The 23,101-nt window shown below is 37.0% G+C and overlaps 1 protein-coding gene across 2 annotated transcripts in view; it reads left to right on the top strand.

Moving 5' to 3' along the window:
* The first annotated feature begins 2,151 nt into the window (after positions 1–2,151).
* Positions 2,152–23,101, top strand: part of LOC115210790 (alanine--tRNA ligase, cytoplasmic) — a 38,584-nt gene continuing 17,634 nt past the window's right edge. Inside the window, exons 1-12 of one of the 2 annotated variants that reach the window (XM_029779522.2) lie at positions 2,152–2,311; positions 9,181–9,332; positions 10,573–10,761; positions 12,176–12,321; positions 13,021–13,212; positions 14,824–14,968; positions 17,071–17,216; positions 18,104–18,212; positions 19,751–19,789; positions 20,356–20,467; positions 20,833–20,957; positions 22,486–22,630. In XM_029779522.2, the coding sequence (XP_029635382.1) occupies positions 9,189–9,332; positions 10,573–10,761; positions 12,176–12,321; positions 13,021–13,212; positions 14,824–14,968; positions 17,071–17,216; positions 18,104–18,212; positions 19,751–19,789; positions 20,356–20,467; positions 20,833–20,957; positions 22,486–22,630 (1,492 nt within the window). In that variant the 5' untranslated portion in view covers positions 2,152–2,311; positions 9,181–9,188. Of the gene's footprint in view, positions 2,312–9,180; positions 9,333–10,572; positions 10,762–12,175; positions 12,322–13,020; positions 13,213–14,823; positions 14,969–17,070; positions 17,217–18,103; positions 18,213–19,750; positions 19,790–20,355; positions 20,468–20,832; positions 20,958–22,485; positions 22,631–23,101 lie in introns of those variants that run through there. The other variant, XM_036502505.1, reaches the window with a different exon arrangement.

Below are 23,101 nucleotides of genomic sequence, written 5' to 3' on the forward strand. Positions count from 1 at the left end.
CTATTTGAGGAAAATTTTGCTGCTATTTCTTCATTAGTTGATTTATAGTGACTCTAGGAATTCACTTTAATTTTTTGGTTCAGACACTAATTTCACTCATATAACCACTCCGTGAGTGTAGTGGGTGCTTTTTTTTTTTTTTGCACATAAAAAGCACCCACTACACTCACGGAGTGGTTGGCATTAGGAAGGGCATCCAGCTGTAGAAACACTGCCAGATCAGACTGGAGCCTGGTGCAGCCTCCTGGCTTCCCAGACCCTGGTCGCCCTGAGGCCATAGTAGAAGACACTTACCCAAGGTGCCACACAGTGGGACTGAACCCGGAACCATGTGGTTGGTATGCAAGCTACTTATCACACAGCCACTCCTATGCCTAGAACGACAACTTTAAATTTCCATGCTAGCATGGAAAACGGACGTTAAACGATGATGATGATGATGATAAAATGGTAGGGTGATTATGTTAGGGAACTGAACATAATTTCGAGTCCTGTGATGTTACAATTTTAGACACAAGGTCAACAATTTTGAGCTGAGGGTGTTAGCTGATACCATTGACCTCAGCACTTGAATAGTACTTATTATATCAACCCCAAAAGGATGAAAGGCAATGTTGACCTCAGTGGAATTTGGACTCTGAGCATAGATATTTGGAACAAATCACTAGCGTAGCTAGAGTGTGTGTCTCAGGGCAGCCCTTCCATTTGCTACCCCCACACCCCACATATTACCTACAGCAGACCCAAAAGTGTCCCTCCCCCCAGCTACTCTAGTGGACCAAATACTGTCTGGCACTGTAATGATTCTTCCAGCCCACTGCCTTACTAATGTATGTAATAATTCTTTCTGCTGTAGGCACTAGGCACAGGGACTGAAATTTTAGGGGAAGAGCTAGTTGATTACATTGACTCCAGCACATAACTGGTACTGATTTTATCAACCCTAACAAGAGGAAAGCAACGTTGATCTCAGTGGTATTTGAACTCAGAATATGAAAAACCCCCACAAGAAACACTCTTGAACCTACACTCTAACGAGTCTTCCACTTCACTGCCTTACTAATCTATTTAATTATAACCCCTTACTTTCTCAACTGTACTCGTGTGAGGTTTTGAATTTACAAAAACAAGCTGTAAAAAAATTATCTCCAGTAAATCATTTACTCGTTCCAACCACTGAGCTTTGGTTTTTATTTGAAATATTTTTGGATTTAAATGTATAATCTAGTGTACGAGTGTATCTTAGGTTTAGAATAGTTATACGGTGTCCCCGTGTGCCGGAAAAAGTAACTCAATGGGTTGGCAACAGAAAGAGTATTTTGGCCATAAAACTAGTCCAACCCATGCCAGCAAGGAAACATAGATGTAAAATCATATCAAGCATGGGAAATGCCTTTTCGCTTATTTATTTGAATATACCCTTTCATTACCAACCCGGCTGAAACCGGCTCTGGCTCTGTAGTACAAAAATCTTGTTTTCATAAGTTTTGAATTAAAATCTTCTACCAAACCTAAGTCACAATTTATGTTCCTAACACTAGCTGAATGATAACTAAGTTATTTTACTAAATTCTTTTGCTATATTTAAAGTAACTGACAGAAACACAGAGCATCTCAAAATAAATACAGTAACAAAATGGTTAAAAAGAGAACCGAAAAGGGATTTATGTGTGGTCATCTGATTGCTAGAAATAACAGCCAAATCACCCTATCGTTTTAGGAAAGAATATACTTGATAATGTGATTGCTCAGTCCTGACCTACTTGGGATTATGCAACAACAACAGCGTCGCCGCCACCTTATTCGCAGATCTTTCTCGATCTCTCTTCGAAAGTATGTTCACTGCATTTAATATGCTATCACTAACTTTAACATGTGATAACCAAGTGTTATCAAGTAAGCACGATAATTGTCAAATCAAACTAAAGAAACGGAAGCTAAAAATTAAGTAAAAGATTAAAAACAAATATTTTGCTTAGGAAATTGCAATATTAACATTAAAAGGACAAAATATGATGCAATACAGGCAGTTAGTGGCGTTATAGATTAATATATATATATAACTGAAAAATTACTGGCTAATTTACGCTACAGACAGCAGAAAGTACCTATACATGGGAGAGTAAGATGTGCGTGTTTCATTGATACTTTTTAGCCTGTACCATTATACGGAGAGTTGTATTTTGTTGCAACTCGTCCCGGTTGTTGTCTGTTTCTAAGGTTGTTAACTAAATATCGTTAATTCATCTAATTTCTTCTCATCTCACATTTTTATTCACTCTTGTGTTTTTCAAGACAGTTCGATTGTCGGGTAAGTATTTTAATTTTCTTGTATTTTCTTTTACATATGCTTCTGATTACATAGTTAAATGTAATGTGGCAATATGTAACATATATACGTTTTCTATTGCATCATTCTTTCTACCCGCTTATATTTTGATATCTTAAGTTTTAATAAACACGACAGCCTATAGACATATAGGCCGCTGTCATGTGAAGCGAACTTCTTTATCATACACCATACATACACCTATATGTTTATGTAGTCCATAAACTAAATAATTTCAAATTATTAACACATATCTACCAGTAAAACTAAATGAAATTATAATTCAATGAAATGAAGGGTTGAAGAAATATATTTTCGACTTTTGGATACCTCTGCAATATATAAATAAATATATATACTCACGCACAGACACTATAATAATGATATTAATATATTGACATAGAATCTTAATTCTTCTCTATATGGCTATAGAATTAAAATTATGAATGAAGTTTTATTATGGCAATATAGCAAAAATTTCATAGCCATATTGCTATTCCTAGACAACTCCTATATCTCTTGTTATGGGCCTGATAAAAAGAAGGGTGAAGAGGAGGGAATCTGATTGTGGAATTAAGTGTTTTATCGGGTAGCAACATAAAACGTGTCGAAAGTAAGCTTTCTTAGTGTTAAGACCCATAGAAAGAAATGTGTTGCACGGGGTGGAGTCTCATACACTTAGCTGTTAGATCCACGAGGTTTTGCCTCGCCATCTGGCATATGACTAGAGGATAGCAAATTAATGATCGGAAATGGATAATGCCTCGTCAAAAGATTTTGTGCAAATGTTTTGGAAGCACCTCCATATTGTGTGTTGACTAGAAAAAGAAAGAAAAAGGCCTCAGTCATTAAGTGAAAACCGAGAAACCCGTGCTCCTCTAGTGCGCAATCAGGTTTCTTTCGTACGCGTCTTTGTGTTTTAACAGTTCACCAGACTGGCGTGCATTATTAAGCGCCAATTTGAACATTAATAGCAGTAAGAGAAGACCTATTTGAAGAAGCCTAAATGTTTGCGACGAAGAGAGTGCCCCGTTCACTAAATTCGGATTATTTAGTTGCTTATGAGTTATTTCTTCAACCCTTCATTTCATTGAATTATAATTTCATTTAGTTTTACTGGTAGATATCAATTCTGTTAATAATTTGAAATTATTTAGTTTATGGACTACATAAACATATAGGTGTATGTTTGGCTGTATGATAAAGAAGTTCGCTTCACAATTACATGGTTTCTGGTTCAGTCCCACTGCACGACACTTCGGTCAAGTGTCTATCAGCATGGCCTCTGATCGACCAAAGCCTTGTCAGTCAGATTTGATTGACGGAAACTTTGTCGGATAGACCGTTCTAGTTCTTGGGTGTTGAAGTTAATCCGTCGCTCCTGTTCACCCTTGGTCTTTGTGTGTCTAGCTTTTGGACCAGGTATAGTGTGAAAGTTGTTTCCTCTTCCCCATCAGAGACCCGGAAAATCATCATCATCATCATTTAGCGTCCGCTTTCCATGCTAGCATGGGTTGGACGGTTCAACTGGGGTCTGTGAAGCCAGAAGGCTGCATCAGGCCCAGTCTGATCTGGCAGTGTTTCTACGGCTGGATGCCCTTCCTAACGCGGTTTTCACTTAATGACTGAGGCCTTTTTCTTTCTTTTTCTCGTCAACACACAATATGGAGGTGCTTCCAAAAGCGTTCCTAACACACAATATGGAGGTGCTTCCTTACTTGCACTAATTTAAAAAAAAATATTAAAACATTTTTCATCTTATCTCTCATCAAGATTTCATTTAAGTTACATATTTATACCATTCATATATGATTATTCCTTATAATCATGAAACCTTGTTCTTTTATTATCATTTATGAAGGTAGTCTTAAGGCAAGTTTCTAAGTAGTCTAGAGAAGGAAGTTAAAAGACTGCTTGGAAAATATGTAGGAAGAAAAAAAGTAATAACTTAACCAGCTGGAGGTTTTCTAGAGAGAATCTGAGTGACGTTTTCTAATATATTTCCATTAAACTTTCATTGCTAGAGATTTGAAGGATGGAGTGACTAGATATTAATAGCTCTGTGGGCAATAAAGAAATAGATATTAATAGCATAGGTAACAACAATGACCAGGGAAGAGAAACATCTAGAGTGTTTTGTTATTTGATATTGACATAAATTTAGAAACTGCTGAGATCATTGATTTCCATTTGGTAGTTGAAAAAAAAAACAAAATCAAGAAATGTGTTGACATTAAATGTTTTAGCTAATTTGTTAGGTTTTTGCATTTATAAAGGGTGTGGTACAGCATTTTCTTTTTCCAAATGTATTTAGTGCCTATGATATAATTTCTTTTTAATCACGAAAGTGATCTCCATTCCTGCTTGGAAAACTTGTATTATTGTATTTAATTTTTAAAAAATCTCTTTCTATATTAATTCTATGTACTAAATATTAAAAGCTATTCAAGATTGTAGTTGAGGGGAGGAAATAGAATGGTATTGTTATCTACAGTGTAGACCAGTGGTTTTCAACCAGGGTTCCGCAGGACCTTAGGGTTCCGCCAGTACAGTCCAGGGGTTCCGCAAGAAGTTACAAAACTGCTAAAATCGGCAGTAATTTTTAATTCTCCTGTGCAGATATGTGTGCATAAGACTATTAAATTATTGCACGGGTTCCCCGAGCCAGTGGAATGTTTCCTTGGGGTTCCGCTTCAGCAAAAAGTTTGAAAAGCACTGGTGTAGACATTGTATAAAGTTGAGGCCAGCATTTTCTTTAATTAAAAAATAACTGTTGAATATTGGTACACACATAGCTGTGTAGTAAGAAGTTTGCTTCACAACCAAATGACTTCAGATTCACTCCTCCTGCATGACACCATGAACAAGTATCTTCTACTATAGCCCCTGGCTAACCTTGAGATTGGATTTGGTCGACGAAAGCTGAAAGAAGCCCATTACATATATATGTGTGTGTGTATCTATGTACTACTAAAACTCTGTGATTGCTTGCTTGCATACTTGTCTGTAATTTAATACAGCCAAGCCAATGTATAATGGGAAAATAATACTCTGAAAGTAAGGTAACTCTGAAATCATCATCATCGTTTAACGTCCGTTTTCCATGCTAGCATGGGTTGGATGGTTCGACTGGGGTCTTGGAGGCCAGGAGGCTGCACCAGGCTCCAGTCTGATCTGGCAGTGTTTCTACAGCTGGATGCCCTTCCTAACACTAACCACTCTGTGAATGCAGTGGGTGCTTTTTACGTGCCTCTGGCACAGGGGCCAGGGGAGGCTGGCAAACAGCCACGATCGGTTGGTGCTTTTACGTGTTACCGACACGGATGCAAGTCAGGCAGCGCTGGCATCTGCCACATTCGGACGGTGCTTTTTATGTGTCACCGGCATAGGTAAACAAAAAAACCAGTTTCGCATAAATTGGACTAGGGATTCTTGAGATACATGGGGTTTGTTTCCACAAATTTAAGTTGTGGAACTTGGAGTTATTATTGCTATTTACTATGAACACCTGGATAGTTTTGTTTGCTTGCATGTGTGCTTGTTTGTAATTTAATACAGCTAAACTGGTGCATAATGGGAAAATACTCTGAAAGTAAGGTGCCCCTGAAATGGGAATACAAATGTTATAAGACAAGTTTCATGTAAATCTGACCATAGGTTCCTAAGATATGTGGTTTTTTTCGGGTACCTTTATGATTGCCTGCATGCGTGCTTGTCAGTAATTTAATACAGCCAAACTGGTGTATAATGGGAGAATACTTTGAAAGTAAGGTACCATTGAAATGTGAATACAAATGGAATAAACAAGGTTTGCGTAAATTGGACCACAGCTTCCTAAACACAGTTTTTTGGGGTACCTTGAACTATTGGAGACCCAACAGGTCACAGGTAGTCTAGTGTATATCATCATCATCATTGTTTAACATTCGCTTTCCATGCTAGCATGGGTTGGACAATTTGACTGAGGACTGGCAAACCAGATGGCTGCACCAGGCTCCAATCTAATCTTGCAGAATCTCTACAGCTGGATGCCCTTCTTAACGCCAATCACTCCAAGAGTGCAGTGGGTGCTTTTACGTGCCAGTCAGACAGTACTGGCAATGGCCACGCTTAAATGGTGTTTTTTACGTGCCACCTGCACAGTAGCCAGTCAAGTGGCACTGTCAACGATCACACTTGGATGGTGCTCTTAGCACTCCACTGGCATGGGTGCCAGTTATTGAATTTGATTCGATTGCCTCAACAGGTCTTCGCAAGCAGAGTTTAGTGTCCAGTGAAGGAAAGGTATGCATAAGTGGGCTGGTTACACCCCTGGCATAGGCCACGAGTTATGGTCTCACTTGGCTTGCTGGGTCTTCTCACACACTGCATATTTCCAAAGGTCTCGGCCACTAGTCATTGCCTCGGTGAGGCCTAATGTTTGAAGGTTGTGCTTCACCACCTCATCACAGGTCTTCCTGTGTCTACCTCATCCACAGGATCCCTCAGCTGCTAGGGTGTGGCACTTTTTCATACAGCTATCCTCATCCATTCTCGCCACATGACCATACCTCCACTTTGCATGTCATCCTCCTTTCTGGTCTATTTTCCTTCTTGAGCTACTTCTCTCTCTCTCTTACCTTCTTGTATCTTGAGATATTATCACTGCCATCTTTATACTTCTAGTTACTCTCACCCACCCTTAGTGTTGGGTAGGCATATAGCTTCTCTATAACAAGACACCTGGGGTTGTTGCTCTATGATACTTTTACCTCTCAACACCTGGCATAGAACTACTGGCCCCTAAAATCCCACCCGCACAAATTTAGTTGAGAGAGCTCTTCCTTTTTCCTGTTCTTTCACGTCTTGCATGTTACTTGGTGACCTCATTTAATGCTGGTGGCATGAAAAAAAAAAGCATCCACCACACATTGTAAAGTGATTGGCATTAGGAAAGGCATCTAGCTATATAGAAACCCTGCCAAAGCTGAAACTGGAGCTTGGCACAGTTTGACTTGTCAGCTCATGTTAAACTGTACTATCCAGGACAACATGGAAAACAGACATTAAAAAAAAAAAGGAAGTGAAATTAAACCAACTAAATAAATGTTGTTGAGTTCATTGATTATAGCTCATAGAAAATAGTAAGGACAACAGAATGTATTTTACAAGGACTGGTGTCATAAGGGTTGCAGTAAACACTGATATCAAAAGGATACATTCTATACCACATGTTTAACAGTATTCCTAATAGTAATGCACAATCTTCACAACTAATTACTGACTAATGGTAGCATGTAACTAAAACACTGGTCTATATATAGACCGTGAATCTCTGGATTAGAACTATGCCCCTCCCTACTCTCTAACAGCGACCTTGAAACTTGAGAGTAAAAGTAGAGTAGTTCATATAAAGTATTCTAGAAGTAAGATTATAACAGAAGATAAAGGCATTTGATCACCTGGTGAAATGAGTGTTGAACTTCCCTTGAGTTATGTGCAGGTAACTTTCTGTATGTCTGTCAGGATTTTTTATTTTAAGACCATTCATATCATAAACAACCTGAATTAGGTTATTCATTGTGTTGAGCATTTCACCTGCTGACATTTACATATGTTTCAGTTTTAATGCATTGAGTATTTTCTTGTGTGTGTCTGTCTGGTTCTTTGTTCCTGCTCTCCTATTTGCACCAATATAATACATCTGAGCCACATGATTTTTTTTTTTTTTTTCACAACAGTCAAATGGAAGTCAATGACCTCAGTTGTTTTTATGGCTTCCAAATTTATATCGATAGCAAGTGGCAGCATTTGAGATATTTCTCTTCCCTGCTCAGGTTTGTCACTAATAGTGTTAATATCTGTAGTCTCTCCGACTCCATTTTTTTAAAACCCTGGATAATAACTAACAGAAACAATATCTGTAGATAATAACCAACAGAAACAATAATTAACAATAGCTAATTATTTCTGATTTAAACAAAATTAAAACAATTTTAAAACAGTATCATAGAGCAACAACTCCAGGTGTCTTGTTATAGAGAAGCTATATGCCTACCCAACACTATATAAGGTGGGTGAGAGTAACTAGAAGTATAAAGATGGCAGTGATTTAAACAAATTAAAACTCAGTTGAATGTTCGTTGTAAAAATTTAAGAATAAGAAAAGCTTACTGTGAAAATGAAAATGTAAGCCCAATTCTTTAGAGAGAATAACAAATTGATATTTTTAGAATTGTCATAAATGATATCTTTGAAACAATTTTATTTTTGGAGATGTACTTGCATAACAAGTGACCTGATCTGAGATCGTGTGCTAGAACGAAAACAATTGTAGCGTGGAAGGTGTTTATAAGCCATTTAAGAAACACAAAGTTTTGTCAGTGAACAGGTCACGGTCTCAAAGCGACGAAAATATTTTGACAAATTAAATTTAAATGTTGAAGTGAATCAAATGGTTTTTGTGTGTTTCTTAAATGGCTTATAAACACCTTCCACGCTGCAATAATTTTATTTTTATTAGATTCATATGAACTTCTCTTTTCCCTTTATTCCTTTACTGATTTCAACTGTCTTAAGGCATCATAATTAAGAGTGTTAGCTGATTATATTTATTCCTAGTACTTATTTTAGTGTTAGGTGATGCATCTTGACACTAGTTTACACACTCACACACACACATTTTACATGCTTCCTATTTCACTCTGAAGATTTCAGTAGAAGATACCTGCCCAAGATGTCATGCAGTAGGACTGGACCCAGAACCATACAGCTATGCCTGCACGTGATTTAAGGGTTTTATTGAAGTAGACAATTTCTATTGCTAATTTTGTTGATCCGGCTGTAAAACTTTGCTTTTATTTTTATGACAGTTTCCAGTATGAAGACTTACTTAACAAGTAGTCAAGTGAGAAACAGCTTTCTTGATTTCTTCAAGGAGAAAGAGCACTTGTATGTCCATTCTTCATCTGTGATTCCCCACGATGACCCAACATTATTATTTGCAAATGCTGGCATGAATCAGGTATGTAATTTACTGGTGATATCAATATTTGTGATATACTCTTTTCTTTTACTCTTTTACTTGTTTCAGTCATTTGACTGCGGCCATGCTGGAGCACTGCCTTTAGTCGAGCAACTCGACCCCGGGACTTATTCTTTTTGTAAGCCCAGTACTTATTCTATCGGTCTCTTTTTGCCGAACGCTAAGTACGGGGACGTAAACACACCAGCAGCGGTTGTCAAGCAATGCTAGGGGAACAAACACAAACACACACATATACATATATATATATACATTATACGACAGGCTTCTTTCATTTTCCGTCTACCAAATCCACTCACAAGGCATTGGTCGGCCCGGGGCTATAGCAGAAGACACTTGCCCAATGCCACGCAGTGGGATTGAACCGGAACCATGTGGTTGGTTAGCAAGCTACTTACCACACAGCCACTCCTGCGCCTATATATATGTCATATATAACAAAGAATCCTTATTTATTGTTATCAATGGTTCTAGCAGGGGTTGGATACAACATGGTATTTTTCTATTTGTTTTCATCCAGTGTCTTATCACTGTAAGTCAACATGCTTGGATTCACATCACCTCTTCTTCCATGCATTCCTTGATGTAACTGTAAAAAATATTGTGGACCATTTGTGTAATGGAACAACACTCAGAGTCTTGCAAACTGCATGGTGACCTCAATGAAAAACAGCACCCAGTACATGCCTATTTCTTTACTACCCACAAGGGGCTAAACACAGAGAGGACAAACAAGGACAGACAAACTGATTAAGTCGATTATATCGACCCCAGTGCGTAACTGGTACTTAATTTATCGACCCCGAAAGGATGAAAGGCAAAGTCGACCTCGGCGGAATTCGAACTCAGAACCTAACGGCAGACGAAATACCACTAAGCATTTCGCCCGGCGTGCTAACGTTTCTGCCAGATCGCCGCCTTTCATGCCATAAAGTGGTTGGCATTAGGAAGGGCATCCAACCAGGGAAACTACAAGATGACCTGAAGACAGCCAGCATTACATGGAATGGATGTGCAAGAATAGCAACCAACATAACCTGGTGGGAGAAAGCTTCCTGCCCAATGTACTGAACAGTGCAGAAGAACTTAAAACTAAGAAGCTTACACCAGACATAGCAACTGTAAAATAGTTTTAGACTGTTTTATGTTGTATATTAAATGTAAAATGAACTTTATACCTGTGTAGATATTTTCTAATACTATCCATTTTTTGTTTCAGTTTAAACCAATTTTTTTAGGAACTGTTGATCCTAGTAGTGATATGTCAAAATGGGTCCGAACAGCTAACACACAAAAATGTATTCGTGCTGGTGGAAAACACAATGATCTTGAGGATGTAGGCAAAGATGTCTACCATCACACTTTCTTTGAAATGTTGGGGAATTGGTCATTTGGTGATTATTATAAGGTCAGTATTTTAGAATTATTTTCTGTTTTTATCCTCTGTTTTATCATTATATATTGGCTTGAGACAAAGGAATAGACAGACGAACCTATACTTACCAAATTTCTTTGTAGTATTTGAAATATTTTAAATTCTTCTAAGTATTTGGCAAAAACCATGAAACTTCATTTCTTTTGGAATGCAGGTCTAAACAATATATGGTAGAAGAATTATTTAAATTTATGACGATTTGGAAAATAATATTTATAAATTAAGGAATAATCTATAAAAAATAGGTAAAGATATTCTATTTGCATAAATGTAAGGCCCTTTTTTGCCATTTCCTATTCACAATTCTTGGATCTTTTTGGTTTGAACGGCAGTTTTTAACATAATTTCTAGGTAACTAAAAAATGTTTAGCTTCGTATACTGGTAGGATGTGTTTATAAAACATCATTTTCTCTTGGCTTTATTGAGAAAATTCTATAGTTTGTAAGATATTTGTTGTTTTCTTTCTTCAATTTCTGCAATTTCAACCAATCACTGACGTCTATTGAGGTAAAAAACATTCTGTGCCGTATGACTATGTCCCTCGTTTAAGAAACAGATTGGGTTTATTTACATTTCTGAAGAAAAAAGATACCCTTCCCCTCACCCCTAACCCTAACCCTAAAACATTGAAATGTAATAGATCGATACTAGGGTCATAATTATGGGTGACAATTTCATATGACACCACTAGAAAAAACTGCCGTTCAAACCGAAAACATCCCCATTCTTAATTTAAAGTATAAATATGTGAAGTATTAATTTACTTTGTTTGAATAGGTTCGTGGTAAGAAGTTTGCTTCCCAACTACATGGTTTGGGTTCTGTCCCACTGCATGGCATCTTGGGCAAGTGTCTTCTTTTATAGCCTCAGACTGATCAAATCCTTGTGAGTGGATCTGGTACACAAATGTATGTGTAAGTCTCGATATCACAGGATGCTTGTTAAATGAGTGTCATTGTCCTAAGGGTTGGCTACAGGAAAAGCATCTGGCCACAAAAAAATTTATCTGACTCGTACAAGAATGGATAAGTGGGTGTTAAAATGATGTTGAATATCTACTCTAATATAAGCAGTCTTTTTGTTAAACAACGCATGTTGACATATTTTTAGCCTGCAGTTGTGGTGTAGAGATGTTTATGATCCAGCATTGTGTGGTATGAAGTATGAAAACCACATTTGGATGAATGACTTATGAGAGTTAAGTTTAAGGATCAAATAAACGTACATTATGATTCTGCACTGTTTTGAAAGTGTGCATGGAATACAGGTGTTACATTTGAAGTGAAATGAGGGACAAAATGACACAAGATAGACAAGAGAAATGACTGTTTTATCTCTGTTGATAGCATTGAAAATTCATGATAAACTGGTAATTTTTACTTTCAGAAAGAAATATGTTCTTGGGCATGGGAATACCTTGTAGAGAGACTAGGTTTGGAAAAGGATCGTTTGTATGTGACTTACTTTGGTGGCAATCCTGCGACTAATTTGGACCCAGATGATGAATGTAAACAAATTTGGTTAGATCTTGGGTAAGTGTTTATATATATATATATATTTATTTCAAGTTGAGATTTCCTTTGGTGTTTTACATGGCAACAGAAAAACAGAAACAACAAACTCAGAGTAGCAATGGAGTGAAGCCTCAATGTATGTGCATACTCTCTCTCTCTCATACACACATAGATTTAAATCAGTTTGCCTTTTTATTTTAATTTTTTCTTGATATTTGATATATTAAAATCTGGCAATTGTTATTGGTTGTCAGATGTCGGCACAGATCAACAAACAGTTCACTGGTTTTAAACAAGAGCTTTGACTTTTGCTAGAATCATTTGTTTGGAGTGCCTTTGGCTGATGAGACATAGCAATGTTGAAACACTGGCTCTCCCGGAGTCTTTGCATTAATGACACATAAGTGTTATGAATACACATTTGTTGTAATGGAGAAGTTGTTCTGTGATGAAACACAACTATTAACATACATTCAAATCTGCTGGAACAAATTAAGAATAAAATCATTGTCATAGAATTTCTCTTACTCCTGATGTTGCTCCTGATACTCTCTATTAGGTTTCAACAAAGAATTAATTCATTCAACATTAAATGAAGCAAATGAATTTTTAAATTAGTACAACACTATTTTATGTCTCATTAAAGATGTCAAAACAGGAACCTATAGTCTTCATTAAAAATATAATGTTTTGTAAAATGTTACTTTACATTTTCAGTCTCCCAGAGAGCCATATCCTTCCTTTTGATGCAAAAGACAATTTCTGGGAAATGGGAGAAACTGGTCCCTGTGGACCTTGTTCAGAGATTCATTTTGACAGAATTGGTGGACGAGATGCCAGCCACTTAGTAAATATGGATGATCCTAATGTCCTTGAGATTTGGAACTTGGTTTTCATTCAGTTTAACAGGTGAGTATTATTCTATCACTCTTTCACACATAAACTCTCTGTTTTTTATTATTATTATTTTTTTTATTTGCGAGAGCAGTGCATGTCATCAAAGTGACACTGGGGTAAAATATACGAAGTCCAGTATACCCATCATGACTTCCCATCTGATAAGGGTACACCAGGCACATACATCACAACCATGTGTGTGCAACAGGATGATCTCATATCAAGATAAATAGTGCATGACCTTGCTGGTGGATCCCAGTTAGTGAGTGGATGCCTGCTACTGATGAAGTGCAAACACACTGATCTCACATGCTCTAGCAGTTCCACCACCAGTGTTGGACTATTTCTCATCTGCTACCAACATCAATATGTCTGTACTTCTTACCACTAAATGTGTATATGAGAAGATTTCTCAAGGCATTTTAACAATATATCCACATTAAGTAGGATATGAAAATTGCCATAAATACCAGTTGAGCACTGGGGTTGTTGTAGGTTCTCTCCTGAAATTGCTGGTTTTGTGCTAAAATTTGAAACCACTATAGTTATGTATAGTGTTTTTTAACCTGTTTGTGTACATCCAGACATGGAAAGACAAAACACTGAGTGTTGGACCTGACGGAGGAGAGGTGACTGAGTTCCTTTTAAGCGGGCCTGATGGAGGTGAAGTGGCTGAGTTCCTTTGGAGTGTTGGGCCTCATGGAGGCAAAGTGGTTGAGCTCCTTTCAAGTGTTGGGCCTCATGGAAGCAATGACCAAGACCTTTGGCATTATTTCATGCTTGAGAATAAGACCCATCAAGCCGAACAAATTTGTAGTCGTGGCAGATACTGGTGTCATGCAAATTGGCACCCATACCAGTGGCACGTAAAAGCACCCATTACTCTCTCAGATTGGTTGGTTGGTGTTAGGAAAGGCATCCAGCCATACAAAAACCATGCCAAATCAAATTGAATCCTGGCGCAACCATCCAACCCATGCCAGCATGGACAATGGACGTTAAATGATGATGATGATGAAACATATTAAATAACACTATACTCTCTCTTTTACTCTTTTACTTGTTTCAGTCATTTGACTGCGGCCATGCTGGAGCACCGCCTTTAGTCGAGCAAATCGACCCCGGGACTTATTCTTTGAAAGCCCAGTACTTATTCTATCGTTCTCTTTTGCCGAACCGCTAAGTTACGGGTACGTGAACACACCAGCATCGGTTGTCAAGCAATGCTAGGGGGACAAACACAGACACACAAACACACACATACATATATATATATATATATACATATATACGACGGGCTTCTTTCAGTTTCCATATACCAAATCCACTCACAAGGCATTGGTCGGCCCGGGGCTATAGCAGAAGACACTTGCCCAAGATGCCACGCAGTGGGACTGAACCCGGAACCATGTGGTTGGTTAGCAAGCTACTTATCACACAGCCACTCCTGCGCCTATACATAACTATATTTCATTCAACACTGCTTAATGCACTTTTCATTTGTCAATTTTATGTATTAAGATATTTATGAAGCTGATTTTATAAAGCTGTTTTATTCTGTTCTTTGTCTCTTCACCATCATTTGATATTATTGACACATATTCTTTTTTATTTACCAAACAGAGAAGCTGATAGTTCATTATCTAATTTGCCCAAAAAGCATATTGACTGTGGTATGGGTTTTGAGAGATTGGTCTCTGTACTGCAGGAAAAAATGTCCAATTACGATACAGATGTATTTACCCCAATTTTTGAGGCAATTCAAAAGGTATGTCATAATAGATGTTTGCTGTTATGTGTTTTATTTTTTACTTCTTTCAGTCATTGGAATGTGGCCATTCCGGGCCACCTTTCAGTGTTTTTAGTCGGACAGATCAATCCCAGTACTTATTTTAAGGTCTGGTACATATTCTATTGGTCTCTTTTGCTGAACTACTAAGATAGAGAATATAGACATCCAGCACCAGTTGTCAAATGGTGGCAACAAACAGACTCTAAGCCCCCATCATCACCACACATGACAAGCTTTTACACAGTTTTTGTCTACCAAACTCTCTCATAAGACATTGGTCAGCCCAGAGTTATAGTAGAAGACACTTGCCCAAAGTGTTGTTGTTGTTGTTGTTGTTGTTAAGCAACAAGATGGGTAAGGGCGATTAGGTGATGGTCTAGGGCTTAGGGGCAAGAGACCCCAGACCTTGGAAAAAAAAGAAAACTTTGGTCGTCTTGTTGTAGTCGAGGGCTCTTCGTTGACGCCCGACACCGTTGGGAGGTGACCTTCGAAGTCGCTGGAAATGGAGATCTCCAGGTCCAAATTCTTGAACGGCTGCCCAAAGTGCTGAAACCATGTGGTTGCAAAGCTATCTTCTCAACCATACAGCCAAGCCTGCTCCTGTTTCTACAAGATTTTATTTTGAGTTTATGGTAACCGTTTATAAATCAAATGAATGTATATCTAAGCTGTTCTTTTTGTGCAATAATGACATGGTTTTGAATTCCCAAATGGCATTATAGTGAATGTCCAGATTTCTGTCCTTGTATGATTCCCTTAAATAAAATATGGATGGGTGTAAACAAAGGTGTGTGATTTGAGCCCCCACTATGCATCACCCTTTGCTAATGTATGTATCTGAGTGTGTCTGTAGCCTACTTTTGACGTAATGTGACGGTAGTTAGTAAATGAGCATCACTTTCACATTAGCAATGTTGTTCATTTCCAGTCTTCCATAAAAAATATGTCTGGCCATGGGGAAATATTACTTTTTCTTGGAAACAGGTGGGGGTTCGCAACAAGAAGGGCATCTGGCTGTAGAAAATCTACCTCAACAAATTCTGTCTGACTCATGCAAGCATAGAAGAATGGATGTTAAATGATGATGATATTTTTTTCCCTTAAATTAAGCTGAAGTGATGTGTGTTGTGTTGACTGATGAAGCAGAGACTAAAAGCTTGGGAAAATATATTGGAAGTTACATGTAGGACTGAAGAGTTTATGGGGTGTAGATGACATGGCCAAGAGGTTGGTTGTAGGGTTTTGAAGGTCACAAGATTGGCAAAAGAGGAAATGAATGAAAAAAAAAATGAGAAAATAGATTATCGTGTAGTTATGTATTTATTTACATTTCACTCATCAACATCATTTAACATCCACATTGCATGGATCAGATGGAATTTGTTGAAGAAAATTTTTTTTACAGTTGGATTCCTTTCCTGTTGCCAATCCTCACCCGTTTCCAAGCAAGGCATTATTTTCTCACTGAAGGCTGGAAATGAACAACTTCACTTGTATAATGATGACGCCCATTTACAACCATCATGATGTCTAGACATGTGCCTGGTATATAGCATCTCTTGTTATATCATGAGTGTGTTTCATTCCATTTGTGATGTCCAGTATTCCCAAGTTTGTGTGAGCTACTTCATTCTTCCATCTTCATTGAGATGCTTGATGAAGTGGTACTGTGAGTACTTTTCATCCAGCCAGCATTAGCCTGTTTGTTGTTTTTTACCTTAATATTGGTATTATAAATCTAATATAATATTAGGCGGCAAGCTGGCAAAAACGTTAGCGTACCAGGCGAAATGCTTAGCGGTATTTCGTCTGCCGTTACGTTCTTAATTCAGATTTCACTGAGGTCGACTTTGCCTTTCATCCTTTCGGGGTTGATAATTAAGTACCAGTTAAGCACTGGAGTCGATGTAATCGACTTAATCCCTTTGTCTGTCCTTGTTTGTCCCCTCTATGTTTAACCCCTTGTGGGCAATAAAGAAACATATAAATCTAATATTTATTGAATTTAATTATGTAACCTAGCTATAACAATTTCTTGGTAATATAACCTCATCTTGGTATGTTTACCGTGTGTCTAGGGGACTGATTGCCCTGTATACAATGGTAAAGTTGGTGCTGAGGATGTGGATGGAATTGACATGGCCTACCGAGTACTTGCAGATCATGCCCGAACATTGACAGTTGCTTTGTCTGATGGAGGACGACCAGACAACAGTGGACGTGGGTAAGCTTTTACTTTCTTCTTTATATTATGTTTTTAGAAACATTTGATGTGAAACAACAGACAGATGAGGTATTGGATTCTTGTCCAATTAATTGTGAACGTGTATCTTGTAGTAAAGTACTCTTGTGGACATGCTTACAAAATCAAAAACTAACACAACACCCACACCTTTCCGAAACATTTTTTTTTCACACTCAGAATTGCTGAAGCATGGAATAAACTATTGGGACACTGCATCCTTTAAAACTTCCATGCTTCCTGAAATTTGCCAACAGTACACTTGATGTCATCCCCACCTTTTTTTAACAACTCATTCAGTGTTCCCTTCCTGTGCACTATTCTATGTATTGTTCATGCACTTTTGGCTACTTCCGATGAGCTGTAATGAACTTGAGCACTGTATACAATAATCTCATTATTATTTGTTAGAGATAAACGCTTTGTCTTTAATGATGCAATGATTGAGATTCTAATACACTTCAGAACCTCCTTCAATATTCACTTGAGTTTAAACTTAAAACTATTTAGACAGATGACTTCCTTTACACTCCCATATGCACCAGCCATACCAACCAACCAACCAACCAATTAATAACTTGTTAATTGTTACCGTTATAGAACCAATATTCTTTAGTTCCAACACTGCCTCATTATTTGCTAATCAGTTTAGTAACATTTAGGTTTAATCTTGGATTTCTTAAAGTCCCTCACTCTTTTGGAAATATTGATAATCTTCGATTACAATCAATAGTTGTAGATCATTTTGTATTTGAAGTATTGTTGTTTGTTGATGCTTTTATTAAATTATTGTTTATAAATTGTAACTAGTTGACTGTCAGCTTTATCTTTTATCGTGGCTTTAATATAATTCTATATTACTATTTCAGTTACGTTTTGCGTCGTATCCTCAGGCGTGCTGTCCGCTATGCTACAGAAAAACTCAAGGGCAAACCAGGCTTCTTTGCATCTCTTGTGGATACTGTTGTTGCCATTCTGGTAATGCTATAGTTATTCAGTTTATTAATGTTGTATATTAATTATGGTGAATGCCATTAAAAAAAAAGACCATCTCTTGGTCAACCAGATCTTCCTCCTCCTCTTCCTCTACCAAAGTTTTCAATTTCTTTTTTGCTGTCTCAAAGTAACTGCCTATTGTCATCCTTTTTGTTGTTTTTTTTCCTCATTTTTGTTACAAATACAAGGAGTGATCAACATTGGTATAAAAACACAACAATTGTTCTCTGAATATTTACTGAAGTTTGTTACTGAACAGCTGTGTTTGAACCCATTTTCTCAAACATGTCCCTCTACACCTTGCACAAAATACTTGCAACACAAGTTCTCTCTGTGGTTCACTCATATCTGTACTGCAGCAGACAAGGCAAAAAAAAAATGCAGCCTACAATGCTTGGAGAAAGTCACCCACCTCCACAAACTGGAGTGCTCCAGACTGCATTTTTTGTAAGACCATTCAAACTGCAAAGTATGTCTTCCTGCATCACAGCTTACAAGCTCTCCTACCTCAGAAACTGTAACCTGATTCTTTTGATCCTTTGCCAAAAGGAGCTCTACCGACTTGGTGAAACCCTTCTTCCCTTCACTTCTCCACATTTGCTGCTTGCTATATATCCAACTCTACGCTGTACACATTAGGTAAGTCCCCTTCAAACCCATCCCTTTCCAAACCATTAGGCTGAATCATCATGTAAACATACACACCTAGTTTGAAAGTATTGCTGGTCACTTCTAACCAAGAAGGCCACTGATCTTGACAATGTCTTTTTCAGTGTCCTCAAACAATCCACTTCAGATCTAGCCCTTCATAAAATCTTCAGTTTCTCCCACCACCCAAGATACATACTGATCTTGAAACCTGCTACATGTCCTAGTCTCAAGAAGGAGCCATCCCCGTCTCACTGCCAAATACTAACCTGTTCTATCATACATTTCCAGTATCTCAAAACCAATGAAGAAAGTCATTAATAACGGTCTTCTTTAAATCTTTTCACCTCCCCTTAGTGACCAGCAGTACATCTGGCATTATGAATGAAGTCAGATCTGCTGGAGACCTACTCTCCTATATTAATCACCATTGGACTATCACCTCCAAGAAATTTAGTGAACACTGTTGTTGTAAATATCACTGACACTTTCACCCATGTCTGTCATGTGAATTTCTCGCCAAAACTTCCTGCCTCTGGGCTCCATGTATCTCTTTTGTCTTGGATTGGTAGCTTTACACTCTTGTGAAAGATGTGAATGTCACAGAATCTTTGTCTTCTCTATAAATTTATGGCTTGTGCTTTACTAAGAAGCTCTTACTTCCTTAATTTTTTCCATGTTTTACTATTGCTTTCAATTTATCATAAGTTAGTTTTGGAATTTTTGCGGACAATTTTGTTATAAATGTGTTTCCTGCCACTAATTGTGATGACCCACCTACCCAAAGCAGTCATATTAATTATTGATTTTTTTTACTCTTATGAATATTTTTTTAATAACTTCTTTTTCTTTTTGTTTTTTCCAATTTACAGAAATCAACTTTCCCTGAAGTTGCTAAAGATCCTCAAATGGTAAGCTCCTCGCTATTAAAATACAATAATTAAGAAAATATATATATTCACTGAAGAAAAGAAAAGTGTTACATTTTGCAGCATTGTCTTTTTTTGAACCCCAAAATATTTCTTCACAACAGTTTTCTTAAATTCAAATAAATTGGTTGGTAAAAAAAAAAGTGGGTGTAAAATGGAGACATTAAAACATGTACACAGAACCTTATTTTAATCTGAAGGATTAAGGTGAATGTTCTTGATCCTTTGTCTGAATTTGCTTGATCCTTTGTCTGAACTAAGATTTCAAAATAATTAACTATCATGTACAATGTTAGACTAAATTATTCAATTAATATTTCAAAGTTAATATTCTGCTGTATTACTTGTTGTTAATTGACATAGTGAAAGGTTGATATTTTAACCTATTTGTTATATTTATATATATTCTTATATGACTCAGTCATGACCTATTTACAAAATAAAAAAAGAACTTTATAGCTGATAAAAATGGTAAAAAGAAGAAAAAACTTGCCACATATTTTTCTCCATGGATCCTGTATATTTTTTCTAATTATTTTTCATTTTAGGTGAAAGATATCATTAATGAAGAAGAGAGCCAGTTTTTGAAGACACTCTCCCGTGGGCAGAGACTTTTACAAAGAAGCATTGCCAAATTAGACGGGAAAAAATCTCTTCCAGGTACTTCAGTTCTTGTATATTTATTACATTGGACACCTTTATGACATTTACTCTGTTAATACAAATACTATATATTTTTTTATTACTATATTTCTTTCAACCTATCATTGTTGCAGTATTTTCTTTTTTTTTTTTTAATGATAAAAACAAATGTAATTCCCTAATTTTATTAAATGTGGCAATTTGTCTGCCTCTTTGCAATCCTTATAGTCTCCGACAGTCCTAATCTTCTAGCTTACAGGCCTATCAGTCTAGCCAGCTAATTCTTGAAAAATGCAGGCATCTTAGGCTTAGTATTAAATGTAACCTCTACTCCTACAAGAAGGTTATATGGAAAAGTACTAATTTCTCATCTTCTGTTTCAGGTGATATTGCTTGGCGACTGTATGATACCTATGGTTTTCCAATTGACCTGACTCAACTAATTGTTGATGAGCATGGTTTGGTAGTTGACATGGATGCCTATGAAGAAGCCCGGAAAGCTTCTCTGGTTAGTTGCAACATTTTAACAATTGTCATCATCATTTAACATTCGTTTTCCATGCTGACATGAGTCGGACAGTTTGACAGGAACAAGCAGGTTAGAAGGCTGCACTGAGCTCTGCTGTCTGTTTTGGCATGGTTTCTATGGCTAGTTACACTTCCTAATATCAACCACTTTACAGAGTGTACTGTGTGCTTTTTATGTGACATTAGCAGCAGTGAGGCCACCAAGTAAGTTGCTGGACAAGACCCCTCAACTGGGAGGGAGTAGTATTGAAGAACAGAGAGGTAACTTGCAGTAGATGAGAGACGTGGCTTCCTCAGATGAAGAGAGATAGAAGAGAAAGATAGTGAAGATGTAACAGAAAGGGCAGGGGCCATACTCCTAAGTTACAGGGTAGTGTACATAGTGAGGGGAACCAGGGATTGGAGAGGGTTGATAGGCAGGTTAGTTCATAAGATTTCGAACAGAGAAAAGGAGCTAAGAATGGGATTTAATAAGCGCATATTGTGTGCAGACTGGTAGGTGGACACTTGAGGGAGAATGAAAAGGAGCGGAGAAACAGCAGTGGTGAGCATGAGTGAGTCGTGAGAGAGGGAGGCGGGGTCATAGACATAGATTTTACATTGCTGGGCAGGTCTTCTCTAGTACAGCTTATCACTAGTCATCTCTTCTGTGAGGCTCAATTCTATATATTGTGAGCAATTTAGAGAACTGTATTAAAAAGTGTCTTTAATTATGTTGTGAATTTATAATGAAAGTGGAAAAAAACTTGGAGATATGTACACTGAAGATATAGACTGGTTTCCAGGTTTTTGAAATTTTGGATCATTTGTTCTTTCCTTAAGGCTTTAAGGGAATAAAACAAATGAAGATTAGTCTCAAAATATTTAACAGATTAGTGGTCAAAAAATTACAGAACCTACAAGTGGCCCAGTTTATCTCATACATAAGTATCATAGAGTAGGACCCAAAATGGTTTAGTCTATTTAGGTAAATAGGTAACACAGTTGGAAATTTTAAGGGAAATAAGTAACAAAGAATAGAAACACTTTCAATGATTCTGTTTATAAAGCAAAATAACAGAGTTGGATCAACCCAATGCTGCAAGAAGTGGTTAAACTGTAAAATTGGTGATTAGTTCATTAGCCTGCTGTATAGTGGAGTCTTCCAAACTGATTAACTTTAGATTTTCTATGTGTAGACAGTCTTCTGTGGTATTACTATGGCCAATTGGGTTATAGTGTTTACCATTATTTTATGTACAAAAATTACATGTCAATAACTCCATGTATGGCTGGTTTGAATGCTAAAGAGTTGATCATGGTATGTCATTTAATTTTTCATGCCAGGCTTATCCTGGTGGATCATATTTTTTATTCAGCATCACTTAATTAACAGCTATGAAATATTATCTATAATGTTTGCGCTAATGAAACCTAGTTTCCAAGGTTTTAGAATTGCTGTTGTTTTCCTTGTTATAACTTGCTTTACTTTTATATTAAAATGTCCTTTGTCGTTTCTTCTTGTATAGCTTGCTTCCCAAGGTGGCGGTGGAACTGCAACACAAATGGTCAGTCTTGATGTACATGCTTTGAATGAACTTCAAACAAAGGGTGTTCCTCTCACTGATGATTTACCAAAATATAAGTATACTGCTGATGAAAATGGGAACTATGGCAAGTAACCTAATCACTAACTCTCAACAGTATTATGATTGTATTCTAAAGTACATTTTTCATTGTTTATAGCAATTATATTTTAGTTTTGAAAATTTATCATTTGAGTTCTTCATATAAAAGCTGGTGAGGTTGGATAATGTGTTTGTGAGTGTGTGTCTATGCAAATGCTTATGTATAGTATTTTGGTTGCTTCAAGTTTGTAAGATTGAATTATAGTTCATTGTTGGTGAAATATACTGAATATTTCAGCAAGTAAAACATCCATGATAAAGTTTATCACTACAGGGACTATTCTTTTAAAGTGCATTTACCTTCTGTTTTCAATTATTTGTATGCATGTGTATTGGCTTCCTTTTTATGTATGAGGTGGTGCTGAAAAGCTCCTGGTTTTAGGTAAAAGAAAATACAGGAGGATCAGTTAATTATGATTTTCAACATATTCCCCCTCTTAGATTCACACACTTATTG

Source organism: Octopus sinensis, linkage group LG4, assembly GCF_006345805.1.
Source record: "Octopus sinensis linkage group LG4, ASM634580v1, whole genome shotgun sequence".
Classification (NCBI taxonomy): Eukaryota; Metazoa; Mollusca; class Cephalopoda; order Octopoda; family Octopodidae; genus Octopus; species Octopus sinensis.